The following is a 16017-nucleotide window of genomic DNA, read 5'->3' as shown; positions in this document are numbered from 1 at the left end:
GGCAATCTCTGTGACTAGCATACCCATTTTGAGGGAAAAAATAAATGTATTCCATTTTGGAATAAAGCTGTAACATAACAAAATGTGGTAAAAGTGAAGCGCTGTAAATACTTCCCGGATACACTGTATTGTTCGCAAGATCCATGCCGCAAAAGTTACTACATGTAAATGAACACTATTGCAGTGGTAAATACCACAACAATTGCCTGTTTAGGGGAATATAGACAGAATATATTCTAAATGAGGATGGATTATATTTTATCAGTTACCCAAATCTACCATCCTGATGGCTTGGTTTACATTTACAAATGGTACGCTATTACAGGATTTATGCTCCCATTGCATCCACTTTGCAAAAACACTAAGTCACGCACACTGATCAGATCTCTTACAGACATAAAGATAGCTGTGATGCTAGGGGGTTGCTAGCCCAGTCTTACTTTGTACAGATCAATCTTAAAGATTTGCTGCAGTGATAGTCTTCAGTATAGAACAAAAATACAGATCATATTGAGCTGTTGTTAGTACAACACAAACCTAGACTCATCTTGATGTGCACCAGAGGAGACATCATTTAGCTCACCATGTCTCAAGAAAGCTGTTAATAATCAGTTGATTTTTTATTTGAAACCTGACGCAAAAATTTAAAGCTACAAAACAAAAAAAGTAAAAAAAAAAAAAAAAGAAAAAAAGTTGGGGGCATGGGAACAATGAGTTATCGTCATCATAATATCCTAAAACAAACAGATATGGGGAAGGCAAAAAAAATAAAAAAAGTTTACTACCGCCAGCAGATCATATACAGACAGATGTGAAGTTCAGAGCACAAAATGGTTCATTTAGAGGAAATACATAACCACGGTGGACAGGATTTTTTTTTACAATATAAAACAGTGACAAGTTCTACAGATGCAGTTACTGATATGTATACACATGCATTCACAGGAAATGGAGGAATGCGGCCTTATGGGACTTTGTAATTTTTACCCTTGTTTTTCATTTTTATTTATTTTCTTAAATCTGATATCCTCAGGCACAGAAAAAAGCATATTAAATGACATATTCATTGAAAAACAAAAAACATTGTTAAAAAAAAAAAAAACACCAGGAAAAAAAGAAACGAGGGAGTTCTGTCAGTGTTTGCTTTTCTTTGACTTTTTGTGAGATCTGTGAGGGGATCTGGACAGGGACCTGGGCTTTTTCACAGATTTTTTTGGTGACCTTGTCCGTGATCTTCGAGATCTTTTGGGCGTTCGAGAGCCAGATGGCGACCTGTAAAAAAAACAAAGACCAGACTTTACTCTACATGCCATGACGGGAAGCATTTGTTTTAGATTACATTAACAATGATTTATTAGTCAGAGGCATTTAAGTGGCATCTTCTGAGAAGAGGAATGAACGATAGCAGATACAGAATAAAAATAAAACACAGAATGGTCCATCATTCAATACAGTTATTATATATAAATATCCAAGATAAATTTGCTTTACAACCGGCAATGGCTAGCTTGCTGCCACACAGCATGGAGGTTCTGGATTGTATTACCAACAAGACCCTTTCTGTGTGGAGTTTGTATGGGCTTCCTAAGGGCACCCTGGTACAGAGGTAACCATATATGTGTGATTTACTATTTTAGGATAAATTTTTTTTTTATATTTTTCATAACTTTTAAAAAATAGTGGCTTTTCCACTCTGTGAATCTGTTGGATATTTTTTTATCTGCTCCTTTATACCAAGCTCTGCAAAGGATTGAAGACACATTAATGAGAGTTTACCTTTTAGCCTTTTTACTGACATCTCTGGGAGAGTCTTTGTGAGAGGACCTGGATCGGGAGTTGTCCTTGTGTGATCTTTCAGAGCGCTCAGATTTTGGTGAAGGAGATTTGCCTCTCTTACTGCTTAGACTGCGTGATGGACTGGGAGACCCGCTGTGGCGCTTTTTCCTAATTAACATAAGGAAGAGGAATCATTCATCAGTGCGGGTTTAAACAATTCTGGTACCTATAATAACCAGTTTGATGAAAAACAAATCTGAGAGCACAGACATCATCCAAATATTCAAAAAGACCAGAAGGTTATGGGATGTGCTCCAGAAACCACTAAGGAGCTGCAGCACTTCCTACCCGAAGCCGACGGCAGTGATTTCATGTTCTAACAATTGGTATAGAAGTGTGTTCATAGGACAGCTATCTTGTTCAGCCATTCCAAGACATTGCAATCCTAATAAATATACTGTAGCGCTGACAACTCAAGGTAAAGGAGTGCTCTGAAAGTGGTTTGGGTGTGGTTCTTTAGGTTTACAGTAATAAGGTAGACAGGCTTTAGGTTGACATGAAAAAAAGACAACAGGATTTAGGTCGACATTGACAAAAGGTCAAACTATTAGAATCTAACTATGCCGACTTCGTAAAAAAAAAAAAGCTGGTTTAAAGAAAAACATGAAAAACTAATGTCAACGGCGATCTAAAGCCTGACAAACAACAGTGTTTGACCTATTGACTATAGATGTTATTACGGTCGATCAATTGACCGACCGGATCGCAAGTGGCATTATCTCCCTGATTATGAGTCGAGGTTTTCAAAAGAAAAGTTGGTACTTGTGTAGTTTCACGGCGCCAGCTTCGCTCGCCCACGCTGCAGGCTCGGTGGCTCGCCACGCTATTTAAAATCAACTCCATGCCAACATGGATAGTGGAGGTATGAACTATCCATGTTGGCATGGAGTTAAGTTTCTTTTTTGGACATATTTCGTGGCGAGCGTACACCCGGAAGTAGCACGGCGCCATGAAACTACACAAGTACCGAAAAGTTATATAGTATAACAACCTGTATGAGGCAGAGGAGTAAAAATGGATCGAAGACTAAAAATTCCAGGTCTTTCAGAGAATAGGAATTTTAATTCCTACTGGCGCTTTCTTCAATTTCACCAGATTACTTTAAACTATCACTCTACATGAGGCACCATCTCTGAATGAGAAAATCTATTGTCTGCAATCATGCTTGTAAAGGTGCATACACACGTACAGATTTTTCTGTCTGATCTATCTGGTGGGAACAAAAACCTGGAAATGTATGGGAGCAAATGAAAAGAAATGCAGGGAAAGAGAAAAAAAATAAATGCTGCAAACCCCGCGAGGGGACGTGGTACGAATCCTCCCGATCTGTTCATACCCACACTATCCACATTGGCATGGAGTTGACGAGCGTAGTGAGCCCCGCGGAATTTACGTCAAGTAATCCACGCCACCTTGCGGGACTTACCACGCTTCGGGCTCGGTAGCTCGCCACACTTTATAAAATCAACTCCACGCCGATGTGAATAGTGGGGGTATGAACAGGTCGGGAGGACGCGTACTACGTCCGCTCGCCACGCTTCAGGCTGACGTGGATAGTGGGGGTGTTTCAGGAACACATGCACACCTGTCATGTCACGCAGGTTAAAAATGGTCAATGGTTCCCACACAATGTAATAAACGCTGACACAAAGCTGACTGACTGTGCTGACTGAGTAACGCTGACTGACCACGCTAACTGCGCAATGCTGACTGATGCTGACTGACCACGCTAACTGCGCAATGCTGACTGACCACGCTAACTGCGCAATGCTGACTGACCACGCTAACTGCGCAATGCTGACTGACCACGCTAACTGCGCAATGCTGACTGACCACGCTAACTGCGCAATGCTGACTGACCACGCTAACTGCGCAATGCTGACTGACCACGCTAACTGCGCAATGCTGACTGACCACGCTAACTGCGCAACGCTGACTGACCACGCTAACTGCGCAACGCTGACTGACCACGCTAACTGCGCAACGCTGACTGACCACGCTAACTGCGCAACGCTGACTGACCACGCTAACTGCGCAACGCTGACTGACCACGCTAACTGCGCAACGCTGACTGACCACGCTAACTGCGCGACGCTGACTGACCACGCTAACTGCGCGACGCTGACTGACCACGCTAACTGCGCGATGCTGACTGACCACGCTAACTGCGCGATGCTGACTGACCACGCTAACTGCGCGATGCTGACTGACCACGCTAACTGCGCGATGCTGACTGACCACGCTAACTGCGCGATGCTGACTGACCACGCTAACTGCGCGATGCTGACTGACCACCCTAACTGCGTGATGCTGACTGACCACCCTAACTGCGTGATGCTGACTGACCACGCTAACTGCGCGATGCTGACTGACCACGCTAACTGCGCGATGCTGACTGACCACGCTAACTGCGCAATGCTGACTGACCACGCTAACTGCGCAATGCTGACTGACCACGCTAACTGCGCAATGCTGACTGACCACGCTAACTGCGCAATGCTGACTGACCACGCTAACTGCGTAATGCTGACTGACCACGCTAACTGCGCAATGCTGACTGACCACGCTAACTGCGTAATGCTGACTGACCACGCTAACTGCGCAAGCTCTGATTAGGCGCGAACGTGCACACAGTCGCAGACACAAGCTGACTACACGCTGGCTGTGGGAACACGACGCTGATGCTGACAGGGACACTACGCTGACTACATAAGTGGCGCCATTAAACTACACAAGCACCAAAAAAAGTCTGAGTTTGGCCAGCATTCCGAACCTCGGGCGAACTCAGACTAATACATTTAGCCACAAATTGGGCAGAAAAACAGTCACTACAGGCTGCACAGATCTTGTAATGTTGGCACTTCCTTGTTATTTTTCCCCAAGCAGGATCTTTAGGAACTATGACCGATTACCATGTCAGGAGGGGCAAAAATAAACAATTTGAAAAAATACAAATACAAACAGAATGGTTTGGAGATGATCGAACGCACCTCTCTTTTCTGGTTGGAGTAGCTTCATCTTTGTCTTTCTTTTCTTTTGATCGATAATCAAACTTTTCTTTATCTTTCTTATCTCTGTCTCTTTCTCTCTCCTGCTCCTTTTCTCTCTCCTATAAGAAAATAACAGTTGTAAACCTCTATATGCAAACTGCTGCCACCCTGTGGAATTAGGAGTCACCTGCATGCAATTGTGCATTGCTGAATTGAAAGCATGTAAATAAAATAGAAAGTGAAGAAAAGATGCCTAACTTCTATCATGAACCCTTTCAATTCCAAAAGATGTAAATAGATTACCTCTGTTTTCTATTCTCTATATCCTGAGGATAACCGAATAAATATATATGATCTATAAGAATGTACCATTATTGTTACGTTCCGACCATCAATGTAGTTTTTCACCACCGAGCAATTTATTCTAGCGAGGACAACTGCGCCAAACACACATTTGCATGACAGAAGATCTCTATCTGGGAGCATCAGCTGGCCAATGTGAAAAAAAGCTTCTAGTTTCCCATAGGTTATCAGTGGGATCATTAATCTTTTATAAGTTGAAAGGCAGGACAAACCCCAAAGCCAGGCGGCTATCCGATAAGCAGGAGACTACAGGTGAACTTTTGTTCCAGACACTCTACACCTACACTGTGTCTTGAACGTTTCACTTAACTGCTAATCTGATGCTCTAATGAACCTTGGGACCATTTACTCAAGTTCACATGCACATTCTCCCCGGAGAAAGGAACAGTGTGCAGTGATGGGGTCATTAGGATTCTACAGTCCTAACAGGTACCTGTGTCACAAGCTGAATGCAAGCCAACACAAAAGGCATGGGATGTATGCTGAATAGATTTAGGAACATGACAGCAAAAACATATACAGACATTGATGTTTTTCCATATAGATTAACCTTTTGCAGTTTACATTTTTGTTTGCAGTTCAAACAGTCTGGTTTAAATTAATTGTAATTTTTTTTATTTATTCGCAAATGGTCTATAATGAATGTTGAACATTGTTAATGTTCTTATTTTAAAGTGGCTCACCATTGGATCTGATACTAGCGCTAGGACTGTTGAACTTGACTAGACATTGAACTTGAAAGGGTTAATAAAAAAAAAAAAAAAAACAACATTAATGGGAGGTCCTCAATTTCCCTGCTAACAGTCACAACTTCAACCCAAGACAACCGATTACTTCCGGGTCCGTTATGGTCATATCTACAGTTATAAATCAGACAAAGTGACGTACATTACAAGCCAAGGGCGTTACAACTGTAGGGAAATGAAAAAATTCTTAAAAAGAAAGAGCTGCAACAAATCTCAACCCATACATTTACACTATCCAAAATTGAATTGACTGGAGGCACACACAAATATAAAAGGCCCATACACACTAGAAGATATTGTTATTAAGATCACTCAGAAAAAGGCTTCTGAGCGATATTGATAAGAATATTGGCTAGTGTGTATCCTTAACGATGCACGCCGTTAACGAGCATCTGTATCTACCGGGCATGCAGCTCAATTTGGACAATATTGCTCAGGTTGCTTGTGCACATTGTTCAGCGTGTGGCAGTGACAAACGACGCGAGTGATATTGACCTATAGTCACTGCCGGGACCCTCTCCGGCTCCAGTCACTTCACCTGCAGCATTTGGCTGCCATTGCTCCTGTGCCCTGACAGATCAGGCAGTGGACCTGATGCATGGAGCTCCAGCCCTGCTGCCCCAGTGAAAAAAAAGCAGCAGCAGGGAACAAAAGAGGGCAGAGCTACACGGGAATGGGGCTGAGCTAAACAGGATGGGGGGGGGGCATTATAGAAACTTTCAATCAAATGAAGACAAGGTACACGTGTCCACAAACATCTATCCTCTATGCGCTACAAGTCGCGTTACTCACATAATGTGCGAGTGCCATGTGACTCTGTAGTAATAGCCAAGTGTCTGTGTCTAACTTTTCCTATTGCAATATCTTATTTGCAAAGCGATGCATAATAATTTGCTTCTGTCGATTAAATGATATGCAGCATCCCTGTATTGTGTGTGTATCTGCATAAGAAATGCTAATCAATGTAACTTAGCATTAGGTATACAGATTCAGCTGCAGTTACACACGGAATATAGGCATGCCGCATGTTAATTTGAAGTCAGCAGAAGCTGTTTGTGCATCTTATTTGCATCGCTTTGCGAATAAGACACATTTTACTGGAAAAAGTTACAGCTACTGAGTGGCATCATGGCACGGCTGGAAAGGCTGTTTAATGAACGAGAGAGCTAGATGTATGTGGACACATCTGAGCAGGAGGGAGACATTCTTCAAAGGAAGAGAAGTAGTATTAGGACACGAGTACACATGCTGAAACCGGAGGAATCTATTTTCAGGGGAAATGTGAGGAAAAATTACTTCACGGGCTAGCAGACAACGGGAATAGCCGCCCCACAGATGTGGTACAATCTAATACAGTGGAGCAATCTAAACACGCTTTGGATAGACATAAGGGTATTCTTACAAAGAACTAATGATTTCATAGGTTTTTAGGCTATTCTAAGGTTAAAAAGGAGGCAAGTGGTTTTCTGCTGTCAAATCCTATATTTAAGAACTAGTAAGCCTGCTCAAAGAAAATGCCTAGAAAGCTAATAAGGCAGCTAATTGTACAGGATTGCCTCTGTGAGAGAAAGATGTAGTTTCACTTGCTGCCAACAGACGGCAGTGTCTAGGTGACACCCAGACACTAAACATATACAGATATTACTAATGTGTAGGCATTCTCGGGTTGACAATGTGCTGTTGACATCATAGCTGTCGATATATCATGCCAAAATAATATTGACGGGGGTACATAGAAAAAACAAAAAAATAGAGATCAATAATACTGCAAAATCAATTGTACCCTCTGGAGCAACTTTATCCGATAGTGTTCCACTTGTTCCTGAATGCTTTGCCCAGATTTCTTCGGCCTTTTCCCAGACTCAATTTCATCCTGGAATTTCATTACCTTCAGCTATATGGAAAAAAGAAAGAAAAAAAAAAACTCCATAAAAAAAAACCAGTAAGAATAAAACATCATTAATAACATACGTTAGGTGTGAGCACAAATTGCTCAGTAATCCACCAAAGTATACAAATAATTTACTAATAATCAGTACAAGTTTTATACATCCCTTTACTAAGTATTGTATCTCCAGTATAAAAAATCGTTACAGTGAATGTGGTAAGTTTTTTTACCTTTATAAAAACAAAAAGAAAATGCATTAATGACTTCTAAATTAGACAAGGATGAATTAATATCTTATGCTGTGTACACACTAATGCTGTGTACACACTGATACAATCTGCATAAGATCCAGATAAGATTTTGACTATATAGTCAAAATCTTATCTGGATCTCATGCAGATTGTATGGGTTTTATCCCAAGCGAACCAGATGCGTTCAAGATGCGCGCTCCCATATCTTAACCAGAAAGTCTTGGCTGCCCTGTCTATATAGTGCAGATCTGCACTATATAGTCTAAATTGAATGCAGATAGTGTAAATTGTATGCAGATAGTCTAAATTGTAATCGCATCTGGATCTTATGCAGATTGTACTAGTGTGTACACAGCATTATACAATCTACATGAGATCCAGATGAGATTTTGACTATATAGTCAAAATCTCATCTGGATCTCATGCAGATTGCATGGGTTTTATCCCAAGCGATCCAGATGCGCGCTCCCATGTCTCAGCCAGAAAGTCTTGGCTGCCCTGTCTATATAGTGCAGATCTGCACTATATAGTTTAAATTGTATGCAGATAGTCTAAATTGTATGCAGATAGTCTAAATTGTATACAGATAGTCTAAATTGTAATCTCATCTGGATCTCATACAGATTATACAAGTGTGTACACAGCATAAGGGTTTTATCCCTTGCGATCTCGATGCGCGCTCCCGTATCGCAGCCAGAAAGTCTTGGCTGCATAGACTATATCGTGCAGATCTGCACGATATAGTCTAAATTGTATATATTGTATGCAGATAGTCTAAATTATAATCTCATCTGGATCTCATGCAGATTGTACAAGTGTGTACACAGCAAAATGGTTGATGAAATACTATGGGTATGCATCAGGATGATGTGTCCCAGCTGATAGAAGGACCGATGGTAAGGTATGTACACCTGCACAATCTGGTGTACGCCCACGCGATATACCGCCACCCACTACATTCACCTGCATGCAGTCGTCAGCAGGGTAGGCCCATGTGAGGTGCAGCATATCAGATGGGCTGGAAACACACAATCGCAGGTACACACTGACAATACATTGTACATACAGTGGGGGGGGGGGGGGGGGAGTATTTGGACAGCCAGGCTCTTTCCATTCAGAGGTTGTATGCAGTTAATGACATGAATAAAACCAGGTACAAAGGTTATCTATTGGAGCGGAGAATCCTTTGCTATGCCACAACCAAATAAGTTCTCATGTAGTCTTTTATATGTATAGGACTTGATAGTGGCTGGGAGCTTGGGTGAGGGAAGGTTGAGAAGTATTTTAAATGTAATAAAAAGTAATTTGTGGTTAGAAGCTTGAGCAGAGATGGGAATTAGGGGATATGCAAAACATTTTTTTACTCACTTCAATTTCACGAAGTTTGATGCGCTTCTCTTCCGTCATTTCAGAGTATTTCGTGGACTTTGAGTCCGAGAGGTCATCTCTAATGGGGTTGGAGTAGTAGTGTTGGTCCTCTGATTTAGAACTCTGTGTATCGTCTTCATCCTCACTATCCTCTTCCTGGCTGCAATGAATCAGAATTGTGGCCCAAATAAGATTCTATATTTTTCATAAGCAAAGTGGTAAATCAGAGTCTTCAGGTGCAAGTTTAATTAAAATTCAAAAGTAGGGGACACAGTTGCATTGCTGGCTATGTATGAAATGCTCCAACTCACAAAAAAATATTTGATAAAAAAAAGTGGCATTAATGGGAAAATGGCAACTACCACTCATGGTTAAAAGAGAAGTGTACCGATTAATACGTGACATGGCTGTAGGCCCATAGTCATATGCTACCTTTTCATTTAAACTAGTATGAACATAGAGCATTTTCCTAGAGGACACATGCAGACCTAATTCTCTGTCCTTACTTTTGATTCTCTTCCTCATCAGAAGCCTCATGTTGGTCAAACAATTCCCACTTAGACGTTGTGACAGCTAAAGGAGAAAAAAAAAACATAACACCACTTGTTTATATTCAAACAAAGCAAGTTCTATATTGCAAACATGCAATGGCCATACAATGTCCTATTAATGTACACATATAAAGTGTCAATATGGTACTTGTTTCCTAGCACGGCGCCACTGATTTTAATTGTATTGATCGGGGCCGCAAAAATCGCGTCGATCGCATGCCAACCAACCATATAGTGTGGCGAGCCCGAAGCGTGGCGAGCCCGAAGCGTGGCGAGCGCAGCGAGGGGATGCGCATAACTTCACAGGTATACGCATCCCCTCGCTACTCTCGCCACACTATATAAAATCAACTCCACGCCGACGTGGATAGTGGGGGTATGAAAAGGTCCGAGGACGCGTACCGCTGCGCTCGCCAAGCTTCGAGTTGGCGTCAATAGTGGGGTGCCTTTAACAATAGGGGGCCATTAACCATACTTAAAACCCATTAGGGGGCATATACAATGAGAAATTGGCCATATTGGCCCTTTTCCCATTGTTCTCTATGTACAATCGGGTTGATTGCGTCGATCGCATCGGATGCCATTATAATGACATGCGATCAACGCGATTTTAACTTTAAAACAAATTTAACATTGTTCTCTATGGGAAAATCGTGTTGATCGCGTCAGTCGCATCGCGGCCCTTTATAATGGGCCGCGATGGACGCTATCAACGCGATTTTGTCTTTACCGGCAAATTAAGCTGGTAATTGACAGAAAATCAGATCCTCCGCGTTGATCTCATGCCTTAAGTACCTTAACTTAAGGCATGCGATCAACCCCAACGGGCGCCGTGCTAGAAAACAAGTACCGTCAATATTTAAAAGCGATGCAGACATTACAGGGAAACATTAAACCCACCCTACAAAAAAAACAAGTGTACACAGCAATTACAGGGCATTTATTACATTTACATGTTTTGTTTTTAAATTCAATCTTTATTTATAATTTTATAAAATAATATATATATATATATTTTTTGAACAGTACAACAGGTTCCACATATCAACAATTTTGCACATTCAGGTTTTAATAAGTTATCCACTATAATCAAAACTAGACCGTGATTTCCTATACATTTAATTATTACTTGTGCCACTGTGCCGCTTAGCCCCCAGTATTGCTGAAGGAAAAGAAAGACTTACTTATTCAAATATTCATTCATTCATTCAGCAATCATTTTCTTTTATGTAATTTACAATTACATGGTTACTCACCTTGTGACTCCAACTCGGATTCATTTACAGCCTCCCATTTAGATGGTGCCACTTTAAAAATTGGCTCATTCTTTTTAGAGTCATCACCGAGGTACACTTTTTAATATAAATAAAAAAAAAAAAACATTGTTTCAGTGAATAAATAAAGTAGAGAATAGTCACTATGCAGCTTATGAGACTGCGGAAATAAGATAAAACTCTTACATGGAATGCCATCCAATTCATCATCAAGCACTTTTATGGGTATACCATCCAGGTCATCAAGTATAACACCATCGATTGGAATTCCGTCAACATCTTCCAGTGGAGCCCCATCAATTTCTTCTTCAATTGGGGCACCATCCAAGTCATCAACTACCTCCTAGCAACACAACAGAAACATAGGTACTACTGTGGACTAGTGTGCCATACTACCATACAGAAAGCAAGCGGCATAGTTTCTTACAATTTTATGATGTGTTACCTCGATTTCTTTCTCTTCAATATTTACAAGACCAAGAAAAATATTTTGCAATTTGATTAAAAAGGGCTCTGGATAAATGGTCCAGTCTTCCCAGGCACGGAAGCAAGCCATAACTCGTTGCTGTATGGAAAGAACACAAAAGGAACTGCTGAAGAAAGCATTCTGGGACTTCTAGGATAGACAGGTGAGGAACAATATTTCCAGGTATTCAGGAATTCAGATTATGCTAAATAGGTAAACACAACAAAACAAATAGATCTGTATTTCTACTCATTTAACACTCCAACGCTATACCCTCCTACACTGCAACAGGAAATGATCCTGAATAAAGTTACGGAGAAGGCAGACAAAACAGGAGGTGCAGGGCACAATGGTAACCATGGTTTTTGTATAGATTTGCACATTGGGGCAACATGATCCTACACAATACATCATCATCATTAAGAGTGCAACATGAATGGACAATGGCCATATTCACATTAGTTTAGCCAAGTTAAACAAAAGCTCTTATTTTTTGTTTTCCCCCTAAACCAACTGAGGAGATATTACCAAGTTGGAAGGTATTGCTGGCCCCATGCCTTCATGGCTAACCTTGCATTTCAGATGGTGGCATGCCACAACAAAAACTGGTAGACAAGGATGGGTGCATTTCTGCTGCAGTAATGTTTATCTGGTTGGTTTACTCGAGAAGGTGGGAGATTATAATCCTGTGCATTTCCTGGAATCATAGTTGACCACCACTTTCGGCATTTAAAATAGCTCAACATATAAGCCCAAGTCATCTTCATCTCGGAGCTTCTCTGGACAATCACTGCTAAGATTTAGCACTATAAAAACTTGTACGATCCTACAGGTTGCCAGGACCAAGGCCCCTTGGCACTTACAGTAATATTTTTCAAGACTTATTGTGGTTGTAAAAAAATGACAACAATATGTGTTTCTCTGAACTCTTGTGCCCCCCAATCTCTCCTTTTTGGGAGCTACGGCTTTTGTCTTCTGTTTCTCTATATGCGTATCATCTTTTCTCTATAATGAAGATTCCATCATGGAAAACCTGAGTACACAATTCCTTCTCTAGAAATGTTATGGTGTTTGTATCAGAGTACCTTCTCCCAGGTGTATAAGTTCACTCACTTTTGTGGCACTTATTTTAAAGTTCCATAGGGGTGGCCTACCTTTGGAGACATAACTCCCTTTGGCTGTCAAAAGATGTGGACGGCATCCAGAATACGACAAGCCTGGAGCGGTATCTTTCCCGATAACCCTATAGGACCTCTCTCCCCCCATTATTCTGGGTTACAGTTGTGTTTCTACACTGCACTTAGATATCTAGGGTGGCTCAGATTAGGGGTACTATACTTTTAACAATATCCTTACTGAATATACAAGAAAGTTCCAGTCCTAAACGTATTCCATTTTACCTCTTCAACCGTTCCTTCTCAGTCTCTGCCTCTGGCTCTACCTCACCACCTTCTATCCTTCCTGTCGGGGTCCCTCAGGGTTCCGTCCTTGGCCCCATTCTGTTCTCTCTGTACACCTCCTCTCTGGGTGCACTCATTAACTCCTTTGGCTTCCAATATCACCTATATGCAGATGACACCCAAATCTACCTCTCCTCTCCTGATCTGTCCCCCACTGTTTTCTCTCAAGTTTGCAACTGCCTCGCTGCCATCTCTACCTGGATGTCTGAGCGATTTCTGAAGCTGAATATGGACAAAACCGAACTTATTATCTTTCCCCCACCCAGAGCTATGCCCCCTACTAATATCTCTATCACTGTTAACAACACCATCATCTCCCCTGTTCCCCAACTCCGCTGCCTGGGTGTCACTTGACTCCTCCCTCTCCTTTGCACCCCACATCCAAGCCCTGGCCCATTCTTGCCGGTTCCAGTTACGCAACATTGCTCGCATCAGGCCCTTTCTCTCACAGAGTGCAACTAAGCTGATCATCCACTCATTAGTCATCTCACGGCTTGACTACTGTAATGCTCTTCTCACTGGCCTTGCTCAATCCCAACTAGCTCCTCTCCAATCTGTCCTCAATGCTGCAGCCAGGCTTATCTTCCTCTCCCGACGCTCTAATTCTGCCACTCCCCTTCAACAAAATCTGCACTGGCTTCCATTCCCCTACAGAATCCTCTTCAAACACCTCACACTCACATACAGGGCCATCTCTAATTCCATTGCTCCATATATCTCTAACCTCATCTCCATTCATACACCCTCCCGCCCTCTACGGTCAGCTGACGACTGTCGTCTCTCCTCCACCCTGATCACTGCTTCCCATGCTAGAGTACAGGACTTTGCCCGTGCTGCACCCCTTCAGTGGAACGCACTCCCTCGCTCCATTAGACTCTCCCCGACCTTGCAAAGCTTCAAACAGGCACTGAAAACTCCCCTATTCATCAAAGCGTACCCTTCCACTGCATAAACCAGCTGGTTCTCCGACCCCTTGCCTGTTTACATCCTGCTATCTAACCACCACCCCCTCGCTTGCACCTCTTGTAATCTGTCTGTCTCCCCTTCCTACTAGATTGTAAGCTCCTCCGAGTAGGGCCCTCTTCCCTCCTGTTGTCAAAGCCCACTTCTCTTCACATTTCACTCACAGCTCTCCTTTACTCCAACACTCAGTGACCATCTTCATACTCATCTCCATCATTGGCCTCAAGCCTCTAGTTTTATGTTGATTGAGTCCTCACTACTTACATTTAAGCTGTAATGTGTATTGAACTGTGGTGCTCTTTATTTGTACTGTATTTTTGTTATTTATTCAATGTTATGCCAAGTTTTGTCTCCCTGTATTGTTCCTTTGTACGGCGCTGCGAAACACTTGTGGCGCCTTATAAATAAAATTATAATAATAATAATAATAATTTTACAATAAAATACCAATTGCTGTTAAATGTGAACTTGTTCAAAGAAACTAAAATGGTACTTGTGTAGTTTCACGGCGCCAGCATGGCGCCGTGCTACTTCCGGGTTCTACACTCGGCACAAACTATTTTAAAAAAAGTAACATAACTCCATGCCAACATGGATAGTTCATACCTCCACTACCCATGTTGGCATGGAGTTGATTTTAAATAGCGTGGCGAGCGTAGCGAGCCACCGAGCCCGCAGCGTGGGCGAGCGAAGTGAGCCCCGCAAGGGGACTCCGACGCAAGGCGCCATGCCGGCGCCGTGAAATTACACAAGTACCACTAAAATATATAGACCTTTTTTTTTTTTATATTAAAAGTAAAAGAATATCAGCACAAGGCAATCAGACCTTTTATAGTAACGGACTATATTTACTCACCTTAAAATTCTCTGACTGTAAATGCCCTTGTATAGCTCTATAGGCAGCATTCAGATCAGCAAATACTTGGCATAACTTTGTTTCAAAGCTGAAGATGATAATTAAGAATTGGTTATCCAGTTCACATGTAATGTGACAGCTTTATCATCACAAATACCAGGAGATCAAGTCACAGACCGAAATAAGTGACTGGACGCTATTACAGAAATGAGGTCATGGAAAGCAACGCTTATGCTGGTGGTAGCATTGTGTCTCTCTACTACGCCACATTCTCAGGCAGACATAAGCCAACAGTGAGATATAATATAGATATGCTGCTACACAAAATACTGCACGGTGATCTATAAGAGGAATAAATAAATCAGTCTTTTCGAATGGGCGCCTTTTATAAAGGGAACACCAGATAGTAACATTGTGATGTCTGATAGAGGCAGTGCGCTTTAAATTAAACAAAACATAGACTATACCCCAAAACCATAAAGCAATGAAAACTGGTATATTCCATAGGCTAGAACAGCCAATAGTGTCTAGTGAAACGGAGGATCTGGTGGGAGGAGGAAGGCATTATTATTAAGCTTACCATACTAAACCTGTAAACTGGAGCACCTCTGAAGTACTCAAGTTTGCGGGGCTGATATAAATGACGATGCAGGCTTGAAGTCAACAGCTACAGTACCCGCCAATGCATAAGTGTCCCAGTCGCAAGGGATAGTATGGCAAACTTAATTATAAAAGGGGGGTGATCTTTTAACTAGTTAGTGCCAAACTCATTTTGCCACACTATAAAACACACATGTAATGGCTATACCCAGATTGATGATAGAGGAATAGTATAAGACAGTGATGGCTAACCTTGACACACCAGATGTTGTTGAACTACACATCCCAGCATGCCCTGCTGCAGGTTTGCTATTTGGCCATGCTAAAACTGTTGCAGGGCATGCTGGGATGTGTAGTTCAACAACATCTGGAGTGACAAGGTTAGCCATAACTGGTATAAGAGGT

The 16017-nt window shown here is 41.9% G+C and overlaps 1 protein-coding gene across 1 annotated transcript in view; it reads right to left on the bottom strand.

The window, feature by feature from the left end:
* Positions 1 to 601: 601 nt before the first annotated feature.
* U2SURP (U2 snRNP associated SURP domain containing) overlaps positions 602 to 16017 on the bottom strand; it is a 53991-nt gene continuing 38575 nt past the window's right edge. The window contains exons 17-26 of the mRNA XM_083177995.1: positions 15013 to 15100; positions 11713 to 11832; positions 11454 to 11610; positions 11250 to 11345; positions 9949 to 10015; positions 9443 to 9602; positions 7719 to 7829; positions 4827 to 4945; positions 1777 to 1944; positions 602 to 1272 (exon numbers count right to left, since the gene is read on the bottom strand). Coding sequence (XP_083034121.1) covers positions 1134 to 1272; positions 1777 to 1944; positions 4827 to 4945; positions 7719 to 7829; positions 9443 to 9602; positions 9949 to 10015; positions 11250 to 11345; positions 11454 to 11610; positions 11713 to 11832; positions 15013 to 15100 — 1225 coding nt within the window. The 3' untranslated portion in view covers positions 602 to 1133. The remainder of the gene's footprint in view (positions 1273 to 1776; positions 1945 to 4826; positions 4946 to 7718; positions 7830 to 9442; positions 9603 to 9948; positions 10016 to 11249; positions 11346 to 11453; positions 11611 to 11712; positions 11833 to 15012; positions 15101 to 16017) is intronic.

The sequence above is a fragment of the Crinia signifera genome, chromosome 3 (assembly GCF_055691185.1).
Source record: "Crinia signifera chromosome 3, ASM5569118v1, whole genome shotgun sequence".
In the NCBI taxonomy this organism is placed as follows: domain Eukaryota; kingdom Metazoa; phylum Chordata; class Amphibia; order Anura; family Myobatrachidae; genus Crinia; species Crinia signifera.
Note: the sequence above shows the minus strand (reverse complement) of the source record. Positions and strands in the feature narration are given on the sequence as shown.